An 18628-nucleotide genomic window follows, 5' to 3' on the forward strand; every position below is an offset into this window, starting at 1 on the left:
CAAAAATCACTATCTGTCCTAACAGGGCAGGAAAAATGCACCCAGGTTTTTAAAAACGTAGACATACTCTGATCCCATTTCCCATGTGAGGCAGCATTACACCTTTCGCCTTCCAGCCTTAATGATGGCAGTGGGATGTGGATGTGGAATCAAATGCCCTTTGCTGATTAAATTATGTGGTTAAAGTGAAGCATCAGGGAGGCAGAGAACATGAGTTCAATCCCTATAACGGGGCCACTGGATTTCGTTCTGTTGCATTCGGGCCACAAAGGGCACAATTGGAGGTACTGTCATCGGATATACGAGAATATCAAGACACGGCTTCATGATGAATGGACTTTACTTCCAAAAAGAGACAGACCTAAACAAATTGCTCAAAAAGAGATGAAAATACACAATACAGATGAGGGACAGCAAACCCAGCCCACCAAACCCAATTGCTAGAAAGAAAATAACTCACACTCCCTTGTCCTGAGGATGGGTCACTGGTTGTAGCTTTTCTGCGAAAAGCGGATCCAGGACATGGTCAATGGATGTGGTTAGTGCCCTTCTCATGGCGGTCACCTTTTTTTTTTTTTCTCCCCCTTAATTCTTGATGAAGACCCCCACTGGATGAGGCTCTGCAATGGCGTGACTCCCTGGACAAGATCCTGCAGAACAACTGTAAGTTGGAATCGCCTTTTATCAAAGGTCAGGGGAGGGAACAGAGGCAAAAATCGCCTTTGTGTTGCCGGTGTCCTTCTCCAATTTTGACACTTCTTCAATTTTTCGTTTTTTCTTTTATTTATTTATTTTGTTTATTCTTGAGAGAGAGAGAGAGAGAGAGAGAGAGCACGAGCTGGGGCAGAGACAGAGGGAGACAGAGGGAGAGAAAGAATCTGAAGCAGGCTGCAGGCTCTGAGCTGTCAGCACAGAGCCCGATGTGGGGCTCAAACCCACGTACTGAGAGATCATGACCTGAGCCAATGTCAGATGCCTAACCAACAGAGCCACCCAGGTGCCCGCTTCAATTTTTCTGTGTGGACTCAACAAGGGAAGGATGCCCAGGGAGTGTGGTTACCCAGATCACAAGAAGACAAAGTTCTACTGTACTGTGAGAGAATGTGAAAAGAAAGTGGCTTGAGGACTCATGATCGCAGATTATTTTCCCATCTATCCTACTTATTCTTATGAGCCAGAGCAAGTGGCTTGACCTGTGTGTTTCTCAATATTTTTTAAAGTTTTTTAAACGTTTATTTATTTTTGAGAGACACAGACAGAGCACGAGTGGGGGGAGGGGCAGAGAGAGAGGGAGACACAGAATCGGAAGTAGGCTCCAGGCTCCGAGCTGTCAGCACAGCCCGACGTGGGGCTCGAACCCACGAACCATGAGATCATGACCTGAGCCAAAGTTGGACCCTTAACCGACGGAGCCGCCCAGGCACCCCTCAATATTTTCATCAGTAAAAGAGAGACACTGCCTTTTCCAGCTTAGCCTCATCATGGCTTGGTAAGGACTGGTTACAACAGCATGAAGAACAGTGGATTAGGAACCAAGATCGGGTAGGTACGTCCTAGTCCAAGCTGCTATTGACGGCTCTGGTGGCCTGACATGCATTGTTATCTCCCCCAGCCTTGGTTTCCTCTTCTGGTGCTTGCCTTCCTTCAAGACACGACAGAAGCACCAGCAAGAACCCGTTCCCACGCTAATACCAACAGAGCACTGCTTGCCTCTCCCCTAATCCAAATCCTTACTGATCCTCAAGGCCTGCGGTATCGAGGTTAAGGTTCCCCATGATAACAAGATGGCTGGTCTGCAGTCAAACTGAGGTCTTCTCCCCCGCCCCCCACCATGGGATTTCTACATGTAATCCCTGTGGCCGGAATACTTTGTATTCCCATCTCTGTCTGTTGAAATACTTCCTCTCCTATGAAAGCAGATCTGAATGCTGACTGCCTAGTCTTCCTTGGCCATCCAGAATGATTTATCCTCCCTCTGAGCTTCCAGAGAACCTGTCTGCACATCTTTTCTGCTGCTTGATACTACCTACCGAGTACTTCTTCACCGCTGTCTCCCTCCGATGATAGATTATAAACTCAGGGACAGCCAAGGCTTAGCCTTTTGATCTGAACAACTTCCCAATAAGAAGTGCACGATATGGGAGAATAAGTATTTGTGGAATAGTTCATTTTGAGAATATGATTCAATTTAAGGTATCCAGCCTGTATTTCTTCATCTTTGCCCCAAGAATGGCATATGAAACTGTTGGATGCTTTGCAAAAATAAGGATTTAAAAAATGCTTCTTGCAGGTGCATCATTATTAATAAGCACAGCATAGATAACAAAGAACATATGTTGAATCGTATATGAAAATTTTTTATGGCTCAGTTGGCTAAGCTTCTGACTCTTCATTTTGGCTCAGGTCACACTCTCACGTTTCACGGATTCGAGCCCCGCATGGGGCTCTGCACTGACAGTGGGGCCCTGCTGGGGATTCTCTCTCTCCTTCTCCCTCTGCCCCTTCCCCACTCGCACACGCGCGCGCACTCTCTCTCTCAAAGTAAATAAATAAACCTAAAAAAAATTATGTCTTGTTTTGAGTAGGGCAAGCTTCTGCTTACCTGATGTAGAATCATTACCTCTTTGTAACTTTCTTAATCTTATCCACTTTGATTCTCTTTTTATCTGTTCGGCTAAACAGAATACCATGCCCTGACACATATAAAGTGTTCAGTAAATGTTTCTTGACCTAACGGGTGAATGAGTTCATTCATTTTGCTTCTTGGATCCAGAAATTCCACGAGGTTGATTAAGAGAAAAATATTTATGTTTCTCAATTGACTTATTTATTGTCTTACACAATGGTTTTGGGGCCAATTGCAACCAGACAGATGATATATTGCTACATTAAGAATACTAAGTACCCTGGGTCCAGGCATTTATTGCTAGGGTCAAGAAACCTGAGAATTAGCAGACCTATTTTCATGTTTACAAAACCATGAAGGAGAAGGATATATATTTGTGTGCCCATATCCAATCCTTTTCAGTCCCGCTAATCCTTAGGGGCACGTGTTCATATATTTCAGGCTTTTAGGGATGGGGAGCTATTTGGTATAAGAAAGATAGGGGCAGAAGTTAAATCAGAGGCAATCAGTGTTAACACCTTAGCGTTTGTTGAGGGTCGGAAGCCTTTCAGCTTGAGGCCTGAGACTCACACGGTAATATTTGCTACCTCTCAGTGGAGAAAATATACATTCACGTCAGTGTTGTGTAAACATGTATATATAATATTCACATTTCATTTAATTATATACGTTCCAAAATTACATATGCATATAGATGTGTTACACAGTATGTATCTGTGTATACGTGTGTGCACGTATAACTTTAAGTTCTACGTAATTATCCTCCTAAGTCATTAACGTTTTTCTTTAAATGTGTTTTGTCACTTCTGTTTTTTCGTTTTTTTAATGTGTGTGTGAGAGAGAGAGAGCGAGCGAGCAGGGGAGGGGGGCAGGGGGAGAGAGAGAAAGAAGCTTGAGCAGGCTCCATGCTTAGTGCAGAGCCCATCTCGGGGCTCAATCCCACAACCCTGAGATCATGACCAGAGCCGAAACCAAGAGTCGGAGGCTCAACCAACTGAGCCACCCAGGCGCCCCAGGAATTAACATTTGAAGACTGGGGAAATTAATTTCCCCTAGTGATAAATGGAAAAGCACTTGATAACCATTCAGGTCAAAATTCTTCCTTTGAAAGGGTCTTTCTTTATATTCAAAGAAGCTCAGGTGAAAAAGAGAGGTTCTGGTATGAATATAGAGATCTCGCAGAAAGAGTGGAGACCCATGCCCTAAAAGGGGGGGGGGGGGTGCCATTAGTAAATAAGACTGCCTCTCTCTCGAAGTTTATTCCTCTGCCCTTACTCTCCGTGTCTCTCTCTTCCTCTTTATTTTTCCATTCCACCCTCTCCCCCGGCTTCTCTCTATGACTCCCCTTTTTGCTCTGTGTGTCCCTCTTGCCATGTTGTCTCTGCTCTCCACTTCTCGCTGTCTCGTTCTCCCCAGAGAAGGACTAACAGAACACCAGGCACCAGAAACCTGAAGAGACATTTGACCTATTCTCCCGAACACCCGCTGTTGTGCCTCGTGAATAACTTTAAGCCAAACTTTAGCAACTCAGCTCTCAGGAAATGTTATTTGAATCTGCTAAAACTCATGGTCTGGGATCAGAAATAGCTAACATTAGCTGTGAATGATGCAAAATAGGTAACCAAGAAAGATACGTTTGAGAAATCTATGCGTTTGAAACGCCACAATCTCTGCTTGCGTGTTTGATTGGATAAACTAAACCATTTCACCTCGAGGAGTGGCATCTTCGTTGATTTACAGAGAACATTTGGCATTCTGTTCTGCTCATGCAGGAGGTTGCCTCACAATTGATATGGTTCCCCAGTATTCCTTAAATCCACATTTTTCTTGAGCAGAAATGAAGTCAATTGGTACCTAACCTCTTAAAAATTAGACAGTTAAGGTCCTATTCAATCTTTCCCAACTAACAAGCTTTCTCTTGCTTTTCCTCATTTAAGAAATCATTTTTAAGCCTCCAGTGTATTTAACTCTGTTTTGACAGTACGTCAATGTCTTACCTGTTTTGTGTTCAATTCTGCAGGTGATGACACCTGTATTCATTAGGTCTATGGGACAAATGACCAGTGTGCTGCTCATTAAACACAAACACGGATTGCACGCGCAAGTTTAAATAAAACAGTGACATTAGGGGCGCCTGGGTGGCTCAGTCCGTTAAGCGTCTGATTCTTGGTTTCGGCTCAGGTCGTGATCTTGTGGTTCGTGCATTCGAGCTCTGCATCGGGCTCCATGCTGACAGTGCAGAGCCTGCTTAGGATTCTCTCTCTCTCTCTCTCTCTCTCTCTCTCTCTCTCTCTCCCTGTCCCTCCTCTGCTCACTCTTTTATCTCTCACTCTCTCTCTCTCTCTGAAAATAAATAAAATTAAAATTAAATTTAAAAAAAAGACCGTGACATTAAATTCCTTCACCTGACTGTCTTTAAGAGCCAAGGAAGGGGGCGCCTGGGTGGCTCAGTTGCTTAAGCCTTGACTTCGGCTCAGGTCATGATCTCACGGCTCGTGAGTTTGAGCCCTGTGTCTGTGCTGTCAGCTCAGAGCCTGGACCCTGCTTTGGATTCTGCGTCTCCCTCTCTCTCTCTGCCCCTCTCATACTCTCTCTCTCTCTCAAAAATAAAAAACACACATTAAAAAAATTCTTTTAAAAAAGAGCCAAGGGAGAATGAAACACAATCCAGTAGCAGCGGGAAAGTTTATATGTGAATTCTTTTTTTCCCAGGAGCTCCAAAATGTCAGAGCATTTCCTGAGACACCCTTGAGATTTGGACTCGTCCTTGGGGAATGGAACAGCCCAGATCTAGCCTTCTCTCTCTCTGTGTCTCTTTTCCCTATCTTTGCCTTCTCCTCCTGCTTCTCTCTCTTTGGTTTCCAATATTCTCCCTCCTTTTTTGTCTGGCTCATCTATGCCCTCCTCTGACTCACTGGCAGCCACAAATTCCTTCAAAGCAATAATAATAATAGTATCAGCAATAGGTTACTTGTACTGTTTGTTCACGTGTCGGGCGCTGCCCAACGCGCTTTCCATGTAGTGCTTTATTTAAGGAGCGTAATAATTTTAGGGCTTCGATACGATAACAATCTCTACTTTCCAGAAAAGGAAAGCGAGGTGAGGTAACGTGCTCATGAAATAAAACACTACCGTGGTAGATTTATTTTTCTTTTAGCTCTCCGTCCTTCGGCTCTGCGATGTGGGAGGAAAGGCGTCCCTTAGTGGGTCTTATTTGGCTCAGCGTCTGTCTATTCGATGTGAGGCACAGATGTGAGGTGGGTGGGAAGGAGAGGCGAAGGTACGTGAAACTCAGACCTTGAGCGCGAAGCCTGAACGGCCTCCTGGAGACAGGCATGTCAGGGAACAGCAGCAACAAAAGGATGAAGAAAGCTCTTCTCCCATCACCATCCAAAAATCTTCAAGAGCAAGTACAGGGCAGTGTACCTCCCATCTGAGGCAACCTGGGAGCTGGCTTTTGAATGATGGCAAACACTGATTTTAAATTAGGCATGAGTAAAAATGATGAAAGACAGTACTTCCTGAGCTCTCATTATGTTCGACACCAGGTAAGAGCTTGACGTGAGTTGCTGAGTCCTTAGGACAACCTTGTCACGTGGGTTCACGTGGGTTCCATGATTATATCCGTGTAACAGAGGAGGCAGTTGAGGCTCAGAGAGGGTGGGTCACTTGCCCCAGTTACCGAATAGTGACATTTCTGAGTGGTGATGTGGTGAAACAGGACCCACCCGAGGGCACCTTGACTCCAGAGCCTGTGCTCGGAACCGGCAAGCTATGTCATGACACCTGTCACCTATCCACTCATGACATTCCACCATTTTTCCTCTAGGAGGGGAGATTTATTCTAATCTCCCCCCTTTAATACTTTTTTAATGTTTATTTATTTTTGAGAGACAGAGAGACAGAGCATGAGTGGGGGAAGGGCAGAGAGAGAGGGAGCCACAGAATCCAAAGCAGGCTCCAGGCTCCGAGCGGTCAGCACAGAGCCCGACGTGGGGCTCAAACCCCTAAACCGTAAGACCCTCACCTGAGCTGAAGTCGGACGCTTAACCGACTGAGCCACCCAGGCGCCCCTCGCCCTTAATATTTTTCCTTTATATACCCAGCTGACTTGGATTTGTCTCACACTCCTTTTATTTTCCAAGTGGTTTTAGAACTGGCCTCATTTCGTCCTTTGGTAGGGCTGCTACGTTCTTTTGCTTAGATGTCAAAAGTGACACCATTCCTTAGGGCCAGCTCTGGGGCCGTAATGTGGGTCAAAACCCAGACGGTTCCCACAAGACCGGCGATCAGGAGGTTTCATCTGCTTCCTAGTAGGGGATGCCCGAAGACATGTGTTGAGAAGTATCCTGGGATTCTGTGCAGGCTCAGCAGGGGAGGACGCAGGGATTTCTCAGGGATGTGTGCCGAGGGCCCCGTGCGGTGGGTGTGGAGTGCGAGGGCAGTGGTGTGGGCCAGAGATGATGTGTGCGTTACTTGAAGACTAGACACATTTCTCCTGGAGTCTCTTTGGCTCTGACCCAAGAGGACTTCCTCAGGGCTGATGGGAATTGAACAGAGAGTCAAGGAATGGCCCACTGGAAAACCAGAGGCGAAGGAGGAGAAGGTATCTGGGGAGTGATTTGAGGGTCCTACTAAGGGGCCATCCAGAGAATTCTCAAAAGCCAGGTGAGAGAAAGAATAGCTTTAAGCATCTCCCCGGACAATGGAGTGAGTTTAAAGCCAGTTATGAGTCTCTGATCAAAGTGTGTGCATTGATAAAAAGCCCTGAAATAGTGTTGTAGAATTCAGTGAGAGTGATAAAACCAGTGCCCAGGAAATGGACTGACTTCACTGGAAAGTTATTTTCCAAGCTCAGCCCCCGGATGCCTGGTAAATGTTAATATTGTTCTGGAGTTCTGGCGTGCGTCCTCAGGTCATAAATACCAATGCTTGGGAGGACTGGGATTTTATCTGTACCTTTTATAAAGACTTGGAATGGGTGATTCAGAGAGACCGATAGGTTGTGGGGACAGGGGCCTGATGAGAATACATTGGCCACAGACTTAATTCTGTGAAGTTATAGTTTCTTCCAAAGTCTTGCATGGGTGTTCGTAAGACTTCACTCCTGCTATCATTTCCCGGCCCCTAGAAAGTCCTGGGCGTTTTTCCATTTCAACAGAGGCTACCTGGCACCTTTTGTTTAAGAAACAGTGAAAACTTTAACTATGACAGAGAGAGAGAGATCTAGGCTTTATTTCTTCTTTCAGCATATATGGTGACTCCTGTGTCACTAAATTATAACAAATGGTGCTAGAAATAGAGTGCAAAATATGGAAAGGGAGAGAAGGAAAACACACCCGATTTTATCTAGATATGTGTTACCAAATGGCTTTACAGTAACTCTCCTAGCGAGGTTTCCAGAGCAAATTGTTCATCATGCCTACCCTTGCTCCCAGCTTATTTTTAGATGTCGATCAATAAAAAAGGGAAAAGTCTGGGGCACCTGGGTGGCTCAGTCGCTTAAGCATCCAACTCTTGGTTTTGGCTCATGTCATGATCTCCCGGTTCGGGAGTTCGAGCCTCGTGTCGGGCTGCGCGCTGACAGTGTGGAGCCTGCTTGGGATTCTCTTTCCCCCTCTCTCTTTTCCCCTCCCCTGCTCATGTTCTCTCTTTCTCTCTCTCTGTCTCAGAATAAGTAAATAAATTACAAAAAAAAAAAAAAAATCTTAGGTGAAGTATAAAAAGAGGGGACTAAAATGCAAAGTGTTTTTGTTTGCATCCAGAAGTTGCTAATGACTCTAATCCAAGTTACTTATCACCTAACCATTCTGTTTCTTTAGAATTGAATGTGGCTGCAGGGGATGGTAAGGGGTGTGCAGACAATAAAAATGTATTGAAGGTAAATTGAAAAAAAAAAAAAAAAAAAAGACAACTACGTATCCTGGTTTAATCGGCACCGGTGCTGGGTGCGTGTTCTATGAAATCAGTGAATTCCCACATATCACCCCCTATGGAGGGTAGGGAGGAAAAACAAACACAGCATCAGGCCTAAGAGCTTCTCATATACACATTTGTAACAGACAAATGTATGCATATATATTACATGGATGGATACATATTTTGAAACAAGCTGGAGTCCACATGAGCAACAGCACACCGAAAACACAGTAGTTGTAATTATATTAAAGCTAACGTGTTTTAAAAAACTGACGTATTGGGGCACCTCGGTGGCTCAGGAGGTTGAGCGTTGACTCTTGATTTCAGCTCAGGTCACGATCCTCAGGGTCATGGGATCGAGCCCTGCATCGGGCTCTGCACTGAGTGTGGAATCTGATTAGGATTCTCTCTCTCTCTTTCCCTCTGCCCCCGCCCCCCTCAAAAATAAATACAATGAAAAAAAAAAAAAACAACCACTGACGTATGATTGACAGGCATAGTAACTCCTCGGCGGGTGGTAACTTCATTCAGTCCCTTCCTGCCTGTCTTCAGGTCTCAAACAGAACGTCCCTTTCTCATGGGGCTTTCCGCCAACTTAAAATAAAGTTAAGTCCCTCCTGTTACTCCGTTACTATCTTTCATATGGTTTTTCCTTTTTTGTGTGTCAATGTTTCTTGTGTTTCTTCCTTTTCTTCCTACTTCCCCCAGAATCTGGAAGCTCCATTAGGGCAGGAACCTTGACAGCTTTACTTACCGTTGTGACTTATCGTACTGCCTGGAGTCTAATAACGGCCCAAAAATCATCGATAGAAAAAAAAAAAAGAAAGAATTGTCATGCACACGATAATCAACGTCAGTATTACAGTGCCAAATCAGGCTCCAAATGTATCTTTTTCCTTTTGGTGACTGAAGAGTATCCAGAGTGGCGTTAGTGTTCTTAATATTCCTAGATGGTCTTACAGGTAAACCTTTGTCACCAAATGCAGGTTCCTGGATTTGAATCCTGCCTCTGCCACCTACCAGCTGGTTACCTAAGAGCGAGTTACTTGATCTCTCTTTTATTTTTTTTCATTTTTTAAATGTTTATTTATTCTTGTGTGGGTGGGTGGGAGACGGGCAGAGAGAGAGACAGACACAGACTCTGAAGCAGGCTCCAGGCTCTGAGCCGTCAGCACAGAGCCCGACCAGGGGCTCGAACTCACGAGCGTGAGACCACGACCCGAGCCGAAGTCGGACGCTCAACCGACTGAGCCACCCAGGCGCCCCTTGATCTCTCTCATGTCATTTTGTAAACACAGGACACGAATAGCACCTGCCTCATGGTTCATAAGGGGAATAAATGAGAGTTAACATGTGTAAGGTTCTTACATGAGTGACAGAAATATGTAGTAAATAAATCCAGGCGATACAGCAGGATACAGTGTTGGTAAGCAAGGAGGCAGATTTATAATACATTTACAATCCATTTTGGATAAACTTCTAAAAAATGTATGGATAATATGAAGGACGCATGTATTTATCCATCCAACCAAACTTTCCCCTCGCTAGATGGGCTTGCCAGCTTCAAAAGTTTCCTGAAGTCTGAATTCAGTGAGGAAAACCTCGAGTTCTGGCTGGCCTGTGAAGACTACAAGAAGATCAAGTCCCCTGCCAAGATGGCCGAGAAGGCGAAGAAGATTTATGAAGAATTCATCCAAACGGAGGCTCCTAAAGAGGTAGGTCTTGATGGGTAGGTGAGTGAGGGTGGTCACCGTGGGCTGAGCTGCACGTCAGGGAGGATGGGAACCCTGCCCCGGGCTCATCGGCGGTGGTCGGCAAACATTTGTGAGGCGAATGGATGCGGACATTCTAATCCCAGGCTTTCCTCCACGTGTGACTTCGGACGGGTTCTCCCATCCTCGGTACCCTTCTCTGTAAACATCTCACGTATGCGTATGTGTGTGTGTACCTAGAGCATGCTTAAATGTTTATTTATTTGGCGGGGGGGGGGGGGGGGGCGGGGGAGGGGCAGAGAGAAAGGGAGAGAGAGAATCCCAAGCAGGCTCCGTGCTGTCAGCGCAGAGCCCGACTCGGGGCTCCATCCCACGAACTGTGAGATCAGGACGTGAGCCAAAACCAAGAGTCGGACGCTTAGCCGACTGAGCCACCCAGGCGCCCCTGGCACTAAGATTTTAAAAAGAGAAATGGCCACGCATAGTTGAATGCGTGGATGATGTGCACATTGCCGATCGTCAGGCGATCATACCTGGTTACTGTGATAATATTTCCCTGGCTCAGCAAACATGTGAATGTGTATCAGAACGATCCATTAGAGGGGGCCTGCTCACAAAAAAGTAATAAAACCAGTAGAGGCTGCACGCTGCTGGATACAATGTGTTAGAGAGAAGTAAAGGCATCCCTTCTTTTAAACATTAAGATTGGGAGAGCGTTTTATACTTTTTTGAAATTCAACCATTCTGTGTAGGGTTGCCTACCTAGCTCAGTATATACTCACGGTGAGAGAGGAAGAAGCATTGCTTTAGTGTGACAAGAAGAATAAAAGGAGGGGCGCCTGGGTGTCCCAGTCAGTTAAGCCTCTGACTTCGGCTCAGGTCATGATCTCGCAGTTTGGGAGTTCGAGCCCTGGTGTTAGGCTCTGTGCTGACAGCTCAGAGCCTGGAGCCTGCTGCGGGTTCCGTGTCTCCCTCTCTCTTTGCCACTCCCCTGCTCATTCTCTCTCTCTCTCTCTCTCTCTCTCTGAATACAAATAAACACTAAAAAAAAAAAATCAGACACTCAATTTTGACTCCGGTCATGATCTCACAGTTCGTGGGTTCGAGCTCCGCATCGGGCTCCCCGCTCACAGTGTAGAGCCTGCTTGGGATTCTCTCTCTCTCTCTCTCTCTCTCTGCCCCTCTCCTGATCGCACTCCCTCTCTCAAAATAAGTAAACATTTTTTTAATTAAAAAAAAGAAGAAGAAAAGCCTGGGAACAGAGAGGTCTACATTACTGTGTCGCCTCCATCCTGTCTCTCCTGAGCGTTAGCAGGCATGTAACTTGACCTCACCGGGCTGGGGTCCCCACATGCAGAGTCAGGCCCTGGACCTCAGCTCTGAGGCTGTGCTGCATCGTTTCCTCCTGCAGAAAGCACTCCGGCCCCTCTCACCATGGAAAATCTTACCACAGTCTCAACTCCTTTTATCTTGGAGCTTGGAGCCCAGCTCACGCCCGCTGTCTTGCTTCACCCCACTGCCTATAAAACAGAAATGACATTTCTTCTCACTTCTTAGGAGCCTCTTCCCCTTATGAGTTTATTGGTGACCAATTCCTGTCCCTCCCCACCCCCCCCTCATCAAATCTTGCCACCTGGGCTGACTCGTGACCTTGTTTCTCGGCCCGCAGGTGAATATCGATCACTTCACAAAGGACATCACAACGAAGAACCTGGTGGAACCGTCCCCGAGCAGCTTCGATGTGGCCCAGAAAAGAATCTATGCCCTGATGGAAAAGGATTCACTGCCTCGCTTTGTGCGCTCTGAGTTTTATCAGGAATTAATCAAGTAGTAATTTAGTCAGGCTGTGTGGATCATCCAGTGAGTTATTTCCTCTGTGATAACCCTGCATTCTCCAGCAATCTAATCTACATTAGCTTCCCATAGCTGCTTCGTTCGAAGATACCCAAACAGGGGAAAATCCCGGGTGGCGTTGTTGACTCTTTCTGTGCACATTATTTTGGATGTTTATCTAGTGTCTGAACGCCTTCCTCTCCCATTTTCTTCTTCCTGCTCCATTCTTAAGGATGTTGTTGTCAACGCTAATCACAGTCGCAGGAAAATTCTGCTTACGGCAAGGAGACATAAGAAAAGAATATGATACCGTAGAATGTGGGTCCATTTGGTTTAGGTAATGGATCTCTATCCACCCAGATTGGTACGAAAAAGAATGTGGATGTGGAAAGACCGATTTCAAATGAGATCCATTGATCTCATTTGTTGTTTTCATTCTGACCCAGGGGGAATTATCCCTCCATTTCTGACCTTGGTTACTAAAAAGTGGTAAGAATTTTATGAGGCAGCCATTATTTGATTTCTAAGCAAATACATTATTTAAAATATCAATCTTCCCTTCAGAGCCTCTTTGCATTGGCTGGAGATCACTAGCCAGAGATATAACCATAAATATGTTATGTTTATACAAAGTCAAGCTGAACACAATCCATATTGGTTCTTTCCTTGTACCTCTCTCATACCCCCCACCAAGTTACCAAATGTTGTATTAAATCAACAACCTGACAATGGAGTATTTAATAAATGTGTATATATATATATATGCATCTAAGTACGTAGGCCCAAAGTTTCCATTTTCAAATTAGTTTAAGTCCCTGTGAGTATAAAATTCCAAACTTTGCAACTCCACTCACGTAAAATACAACAGATGCCGTCCAGCGCGATTTCTCTTACCGCCACATCAGGAGAGCTATCCACTAAAATGGGAAAACTTTGTCAGGCCTACAAATGGCTAATTACCCTATGATGCCATCTGTTTGTTTAGGGAATGGCGATTATCTTCAAAAGAACAAATTATCTGTAGAAAAATTAATTCGACTGTGGAGGCTTTCTGAGATAGCATTCCGAAGGACCCCACATTTTGCGAAACAATGTGATTTTTTACCAACTCCATCTCTCCCTGCCCTGTTTTGCTGCCCATGTTAGTGGGTTGTACTCGTCTTCAAAGTGCACATTTATATCCTAACGTGCCTTGCACACAGCTGATCGATAGGCCGTGGTATTTTTTAGCAGTTTTAAACTTTTAATTCCGTCTTTCGTTATTATAAGTCTCACTAGATTTTTTTTCTTATCTCTAGTAGATTTAAGTAATGATTTACATAATTTAGTAATAAGGAGAATCAAGCTAAACTATATTTGAAGCTAACCAGGAGGAGGATATTGAGTTAATTTGAAAAGAACTTGTTAAGGATTAATAAAATTCTGAAGTGTTTAAGGAGAAGATTACATTTAGTCTCGTATTTACTCCTTTTATTTCCCTTTCTCTTCCACACACTCCTAGTTTTCGATGTTTGTAGCCTGTTTATTCAATTACTTCCTGAGAATATCGTTACCATATCCTTCAGGCAAACACTGGCTGTTTTTGTTGGCTTTTCTCTAATTTTGCTATTTCAAAGGATACCATATGCACTTCTGAATACTTGCTATTTATTTCACATTCTGAAAGTGGGCTGGACTAAGTGGGTCCACGGTCAACAGTTGCCAGTGTGGTAAGAGTCCACTCACAGGTGTAGACATTGCTCACTGCAAAGAAGCTTGTCATAAGCAGTCGACAGCTCTCACCGTGAGCATGGAGACATCCCTGCCATGTGCGTTTGTGTAGAAGTGACAGGCGACTCAGATCAAAAATTCCTGGTACTGCCTTCCTCGGCATCCATCTACACTGTCCAGATTAGCATAAAATCTCCAGCCCTTGAGTTTCTCATGCAGCTAGAAATGGTAAGAACGCAAGGATCTAGGGGAGTTACTGTCCTTGAATGCCAAAACATTTTTCAGAAAAATGTTCGTTGAATTAAAAATTCAAAATTTTTGATTCGCATGATTTGAAAGAGCCAAGTGGTTGCAAACACTCAGAGAATTTACTAGATGTTACAGAGCTCACCCAGATGGTTGATGTTGCACAGACCCAGATCAACTGGATTCACAAACTGCACGCCCTCTGGCGGTGGGGAGGACTTGTCTGTGGACGGTAAAAGGGAGGCCTTCACCTTTTCAGAGACTGAACTCAGGAGGCAGAGGGCAGGAAAAGCACCATGAGGGCAGGGCTGTGAAGGAAAATAAAAATGAATGCTTCCCAGCCAAACAATGACCTGTAATAGAGACATCTGTATATACTATTTTAAATTTAAAGTAGTATACACACACAATAGAAACTATTCTAACATATGAAATGAAAAAATTAAAAGGAAAGCAAGTATCACAGCCCCAAATGAGAAAAGCAAACATATCAAAATTGCCCTAAAAAAGTTCTTTGAAACCTTTGAAAAGTGTTTTTAAACTTAGACAAAAGAAAATTTTAAAAAACTCCACAGTGTTACTGGAAGTTTCCATGGTAACACAAAGAAAATAAAATTCGTTTAATTCTGGGAACTTAGAAAAACTGGGATGATCCTTCCAGGAAAATAAAAACGTGTGTAATGTCTGTGTCTCACTGCCTCCCCCTCCTCCCCCCTCCTCCCCACTTTTTCTTGAGTAAATTGCTGGGAAAGCGTGAAACTTAATGCAGGAGTCCTGTGGTGCTTCGGTTCTCCCTCCCTTGTGAAAATGTAGCTACAGTTGTAAGTGATCTGGGATGTACAGAGGTAGCGGAACCAAATTGTGGTCAATGCGAAGAGGCAGCTACGCCTCTCCTTCTTGAAGGAAACCTAAGATGAGGCCAGGGAATAGCCCGCATCCTAACTTTCTCTGCCTGGGTTTGATACAGTTTGGGCTTGGTGTCAGATTACGGTCCCAACCGGACCAGAATAAAGACATAGACTGTTGATTCTAGAGGAAATTAGGAGGCTGTGTTTATCTACCAAAGCAGTACTTGTTCACGCAAGCGACCCCCTACACACACACACACACACACACACACACACACACCCTTTCCTTCTCCTGGCTAGACCTTCTGAAATGCAGAACTGAGACATTTCAATCACTGTGCTTTCACAGCAATAGCATCAATAGTATGGAAATGTTCTGTGCCTCACCCCCCACACCCAGGGAGGGTGGGGGAGGGAGGGACTCAAGTTCTCTAGCGAATGAGCTCTCTGCTCTCCTCTCCGTAGATTTCAGTTTTTCGTGCCTAATGAGAAAAAATTGGTGAAAGGAACTGTTTTTATTTTTATCCTCTACAAATATGTAGCTTTGCTGGGTTGCTGTGTGCTCTCTCTCTACTCCCTTTGGGTGGGATGGCGTTACCAATTGCCTCCCAAAGAATAACAAGTGTTTGGAATGTTTGGAAGTTTCCATAAAACCTTGAGCATCAGCAGATCAACCGATCCACCAACAATAATTCTCTGCCAGGGCTTTGTCATCTGTCCCATCACAGATTAGATAATAAAAAGTGTTTAAAGGGAAATTCTCTATTTCAGGGAAAAGGTTTTTTTTATCCCTGAAATCATTCCCTCCAGCAATCCAAACATTTCCTGTTTCCTGGGAATTTAGCAAGTCTGGGAGATAAAGGGCCAGGAGAAAAGGGAGAGAGGACAGAGGGCCGGTGAAGCGATAAGTGCCCAGGCCTATAAAGTTAATCCATTTCCTAGGAAACATTTAAGAATAGCTCCTCTTGACCAAAACCAAACCATTTCTTTCTGTCATCAACACGATTTGCGGAAAGACATTTCTTGACTCACAGTGCAGCTCAATGAGAAACTTCCTCTTAAAATCCTAGGGAGTCTCACGGGGCGCCTGGGTGGCTCAGTGGGTTGAGTTTCCGACTCAGACTCAGGTCATGATCTCATGGTTTGTGGGTTTGAGCCCCGCATCGAATTCTGTGTCTCCCTCTCTCTCTCTGCCCCTCCCCCGCTCATACTCGCGTGCTCTCTCTCTCTCTCTTTCTCAAAAATAAATAAATATTAAAAGAAATTTTAAAATAATAAAATCAAATCCGAGGCAGTCTTGATTAGAGGGAAGAATCAATATGGCGGATCTGCTGTCCCCACTTGCCTCACCTGCGCCAGGGAGCAGAGAATGGAGAACTGGGTTTCTAACATCTAAACGTCTAAACCCAAGAGCCAGGCAACTCTCTGTAGGTTCCAGACGTGAGGTCTTCACTACAGCCCGACTGGATCGTCATTACACTTCTCTGGTTTTCTGGTCTCCTCATTCTATGAGACAAGTACGTACCTAACGGTTTTCTTGGAGGAGGCCAAACTGCTGCTTGTGTCAAACATACTTTCAAGCAAATGGGGCATCTGGTAGACCAGAGTAATCGCTACCCAGAGAAAGGCTTTCCCCAGCCTCAATGAGCCATCCTGGAACTGAAAAGATTCTTCCAACTGAGGGGACATTTGCAGCTTTGAATGGAGACTCAGAGCAGAGAGTGAAGGGGGGGAAAAAAAATCTTTGGAATATTATCCTCATCTCACAGCTGAATAACAATAATAATCTTCTTATCTGATTTTTCTAGTAGAGAAGATACGCATCAAACTTTTTCATATCCGGTTTAAGAAGCCTCTTGCCAGGTACTAGCTGTCTCCTGAGGTATTTCCCCTCCCCACCTCACACCTATACCTTCCCTTCTTCTTCCCCCCCCCCCCCCCCGTAAGAGGAAACATTTAAAATAGGTGAGTGTAACCACAATCGTGTAATAACCGATACGTTAAAAGCATTTAATTTCCTGTCTAAGGAAATGTGTGAGCAAAGGGATATGCTGAGAAATTTTCCAATGGAGGGAAATTATCTGGATCATTTTTTGCCAAAAGTTTTATATATATATATATATATATATGTATATATATATATATATATATATCATATAGTATCAGGGCATGGGAGAACTGAATTTTTAAAAATTGCAGGAGCTTACAACTCATCTCCAGGATGAGACAGAGAGGAGGAGAAATGAAAGGCTGGAAATGCATCTGTCAGCATTTATCCCTTAGGTTTTTCATGTAGAAACGGTTGTGTTTATCTTCTGAGTTTGTATGCAATATGCTGTGTACTATGCGACTCACACTTCTTGATAAATAAAGCACCCAATATGTGTCTGTAACCATGATCACATACATTTTATTAAACGTATATCTGTATCGCAACCTCCTGTGAGTCCTTCTTGACTCCTGCGTATGTTTGCTGTGAACCTGCCCCTTAAGATAGGCTTCTTTGTTCACTATCCTCCTGACCCCAGGGGAGTACTCCTTCCATTGGGATGATCCTTATCCTAACAAGCATCGATTCTAATATAGCCTGCCAGCAAAACTCAGAAAGGGAGATACAAAGTGACCCAGCCCCATGCACTCCGTTGACCACTTTCCCTTGCATTCGAATGACAACTTCTTGACCTTGCTGTTCACTGTTAGAACGAAGCCCATGATACCGTTTGGATCCTGCAGTTTGGGGTGAGTATCATCATTCCTTTCTCCCCTTGCACTCGTGAAAGAGCTGAGATCCCGGTGCCTTTGCAAGCAGCTCAATTCTATGACCTTAGACTTGGTGTTCGGATGGTGTAGGTAATGGGCTGAAATTAATCAACTCGAGGGATGGGGACTGGGGAATGGGGAAAGTTTGTGTACAGAAAGAAGCATAAACGGGAGAAGATTTGCAGGGAGAGACAATGACGAGAGTCCGTGTGTGTGGGAATGATAGGGATTGGGAGAGAAACTGAAGAGAATGTCTGTCCTGGTCTCTGACAGTTTCCTCGGTCTTCCAAGTCCCCACGAAGCCTAACTCCATTTACTGTAGATGCAATGGCCCCGAGTCATTGCATTACCACCTAATCTCCTCTTTAATTATCTGGGATGCGTTTCTGGGAGTTTCCATCAAGAAGTATTACTAGAGGAAAGACCGTTGATATGTTTTTTCCCCCGTGGAGAAGAAGTGATGTTCTCAAGATCACTATGAATTAGTGGCAGAACAGGGTGACTGCCTCTCAGGCTCCTGTTTGTTCTACTAGACCAAAGGAACCACGTGCGATCCCTCACAGCATTAGGTTACTAGTTCTTACTTGAGTAGAACAGACTATACCAATACTGCCCAAGTGCGAGTCCATGCTCTTATCTGTCAGTGAGATAAGCCAAGTTCTCCAAGCTATATGAGCTCTCAAGCACATTTTGCTACTTTTGCATTTTTAAATCAGCAGTATCTTGAAAACCATTTTGCTCATAAACCACTTTCCAAATCTTACCTTACACCTTCTCAGATAGCTTCCCAATGCCTCCGTGCACTTTTCATTTGAATGAGTCTCATCGGGTGAATTCCTGGTCCAGTTTCCAGGCTTTTCCATTTTGTGGTCAAGTCCTACCTTCTCAATGTTATAACTTGTTAAAAACTGTGGATGAAAATGTTATTAGAAAGCAAAGCTTATGAGGAGGCCGCCATTGCTTAATCTTTGGTA

General features: G+C 44.5%; 1 protein-coding gene across 1 annotated transcript in view; it reads left to right on the plus strand.

Moving 5' to 3' along the window:
• Positions 1-17330, plus strand: part of RGS5 (regulator of G protein signaling 5) — a 50438-nt gene extending 33108 nt beyond the window's left edge. Inside the window, exons 3-5 of the mRNA XM_060644467.3 lie at positions 602-663; positions 10094-10260; positions 11927-17330. Coding sequence (XP_060500450.1) covers positions 602-663; positions 10094-10260; positions 11927-12088 — 391 coding nt within the window. The 3' untranslated portion in view covers positions 12089-17330. The remainder of the gene's footprint in view (positions 1-601; positions 664-10093; positions 10261-11926) is intronic.
• Positions 17331-18628: the final 1298 nt, after the last annotated feature.

Source organism: Panthera onca, chromosome F1 (genome assembly GCF_046562875.1).
Source record: "Panthera onca isolate mPanOnc1 chromosome F1, mPanOnc1 haplotype 2, whole genome shotgun sequence".
Lineage (NCBI taxonomy): Eukaryota > Metazoa > Chordata > Mammalia > Carnivora > Felidae > Panthera > Panthera onca.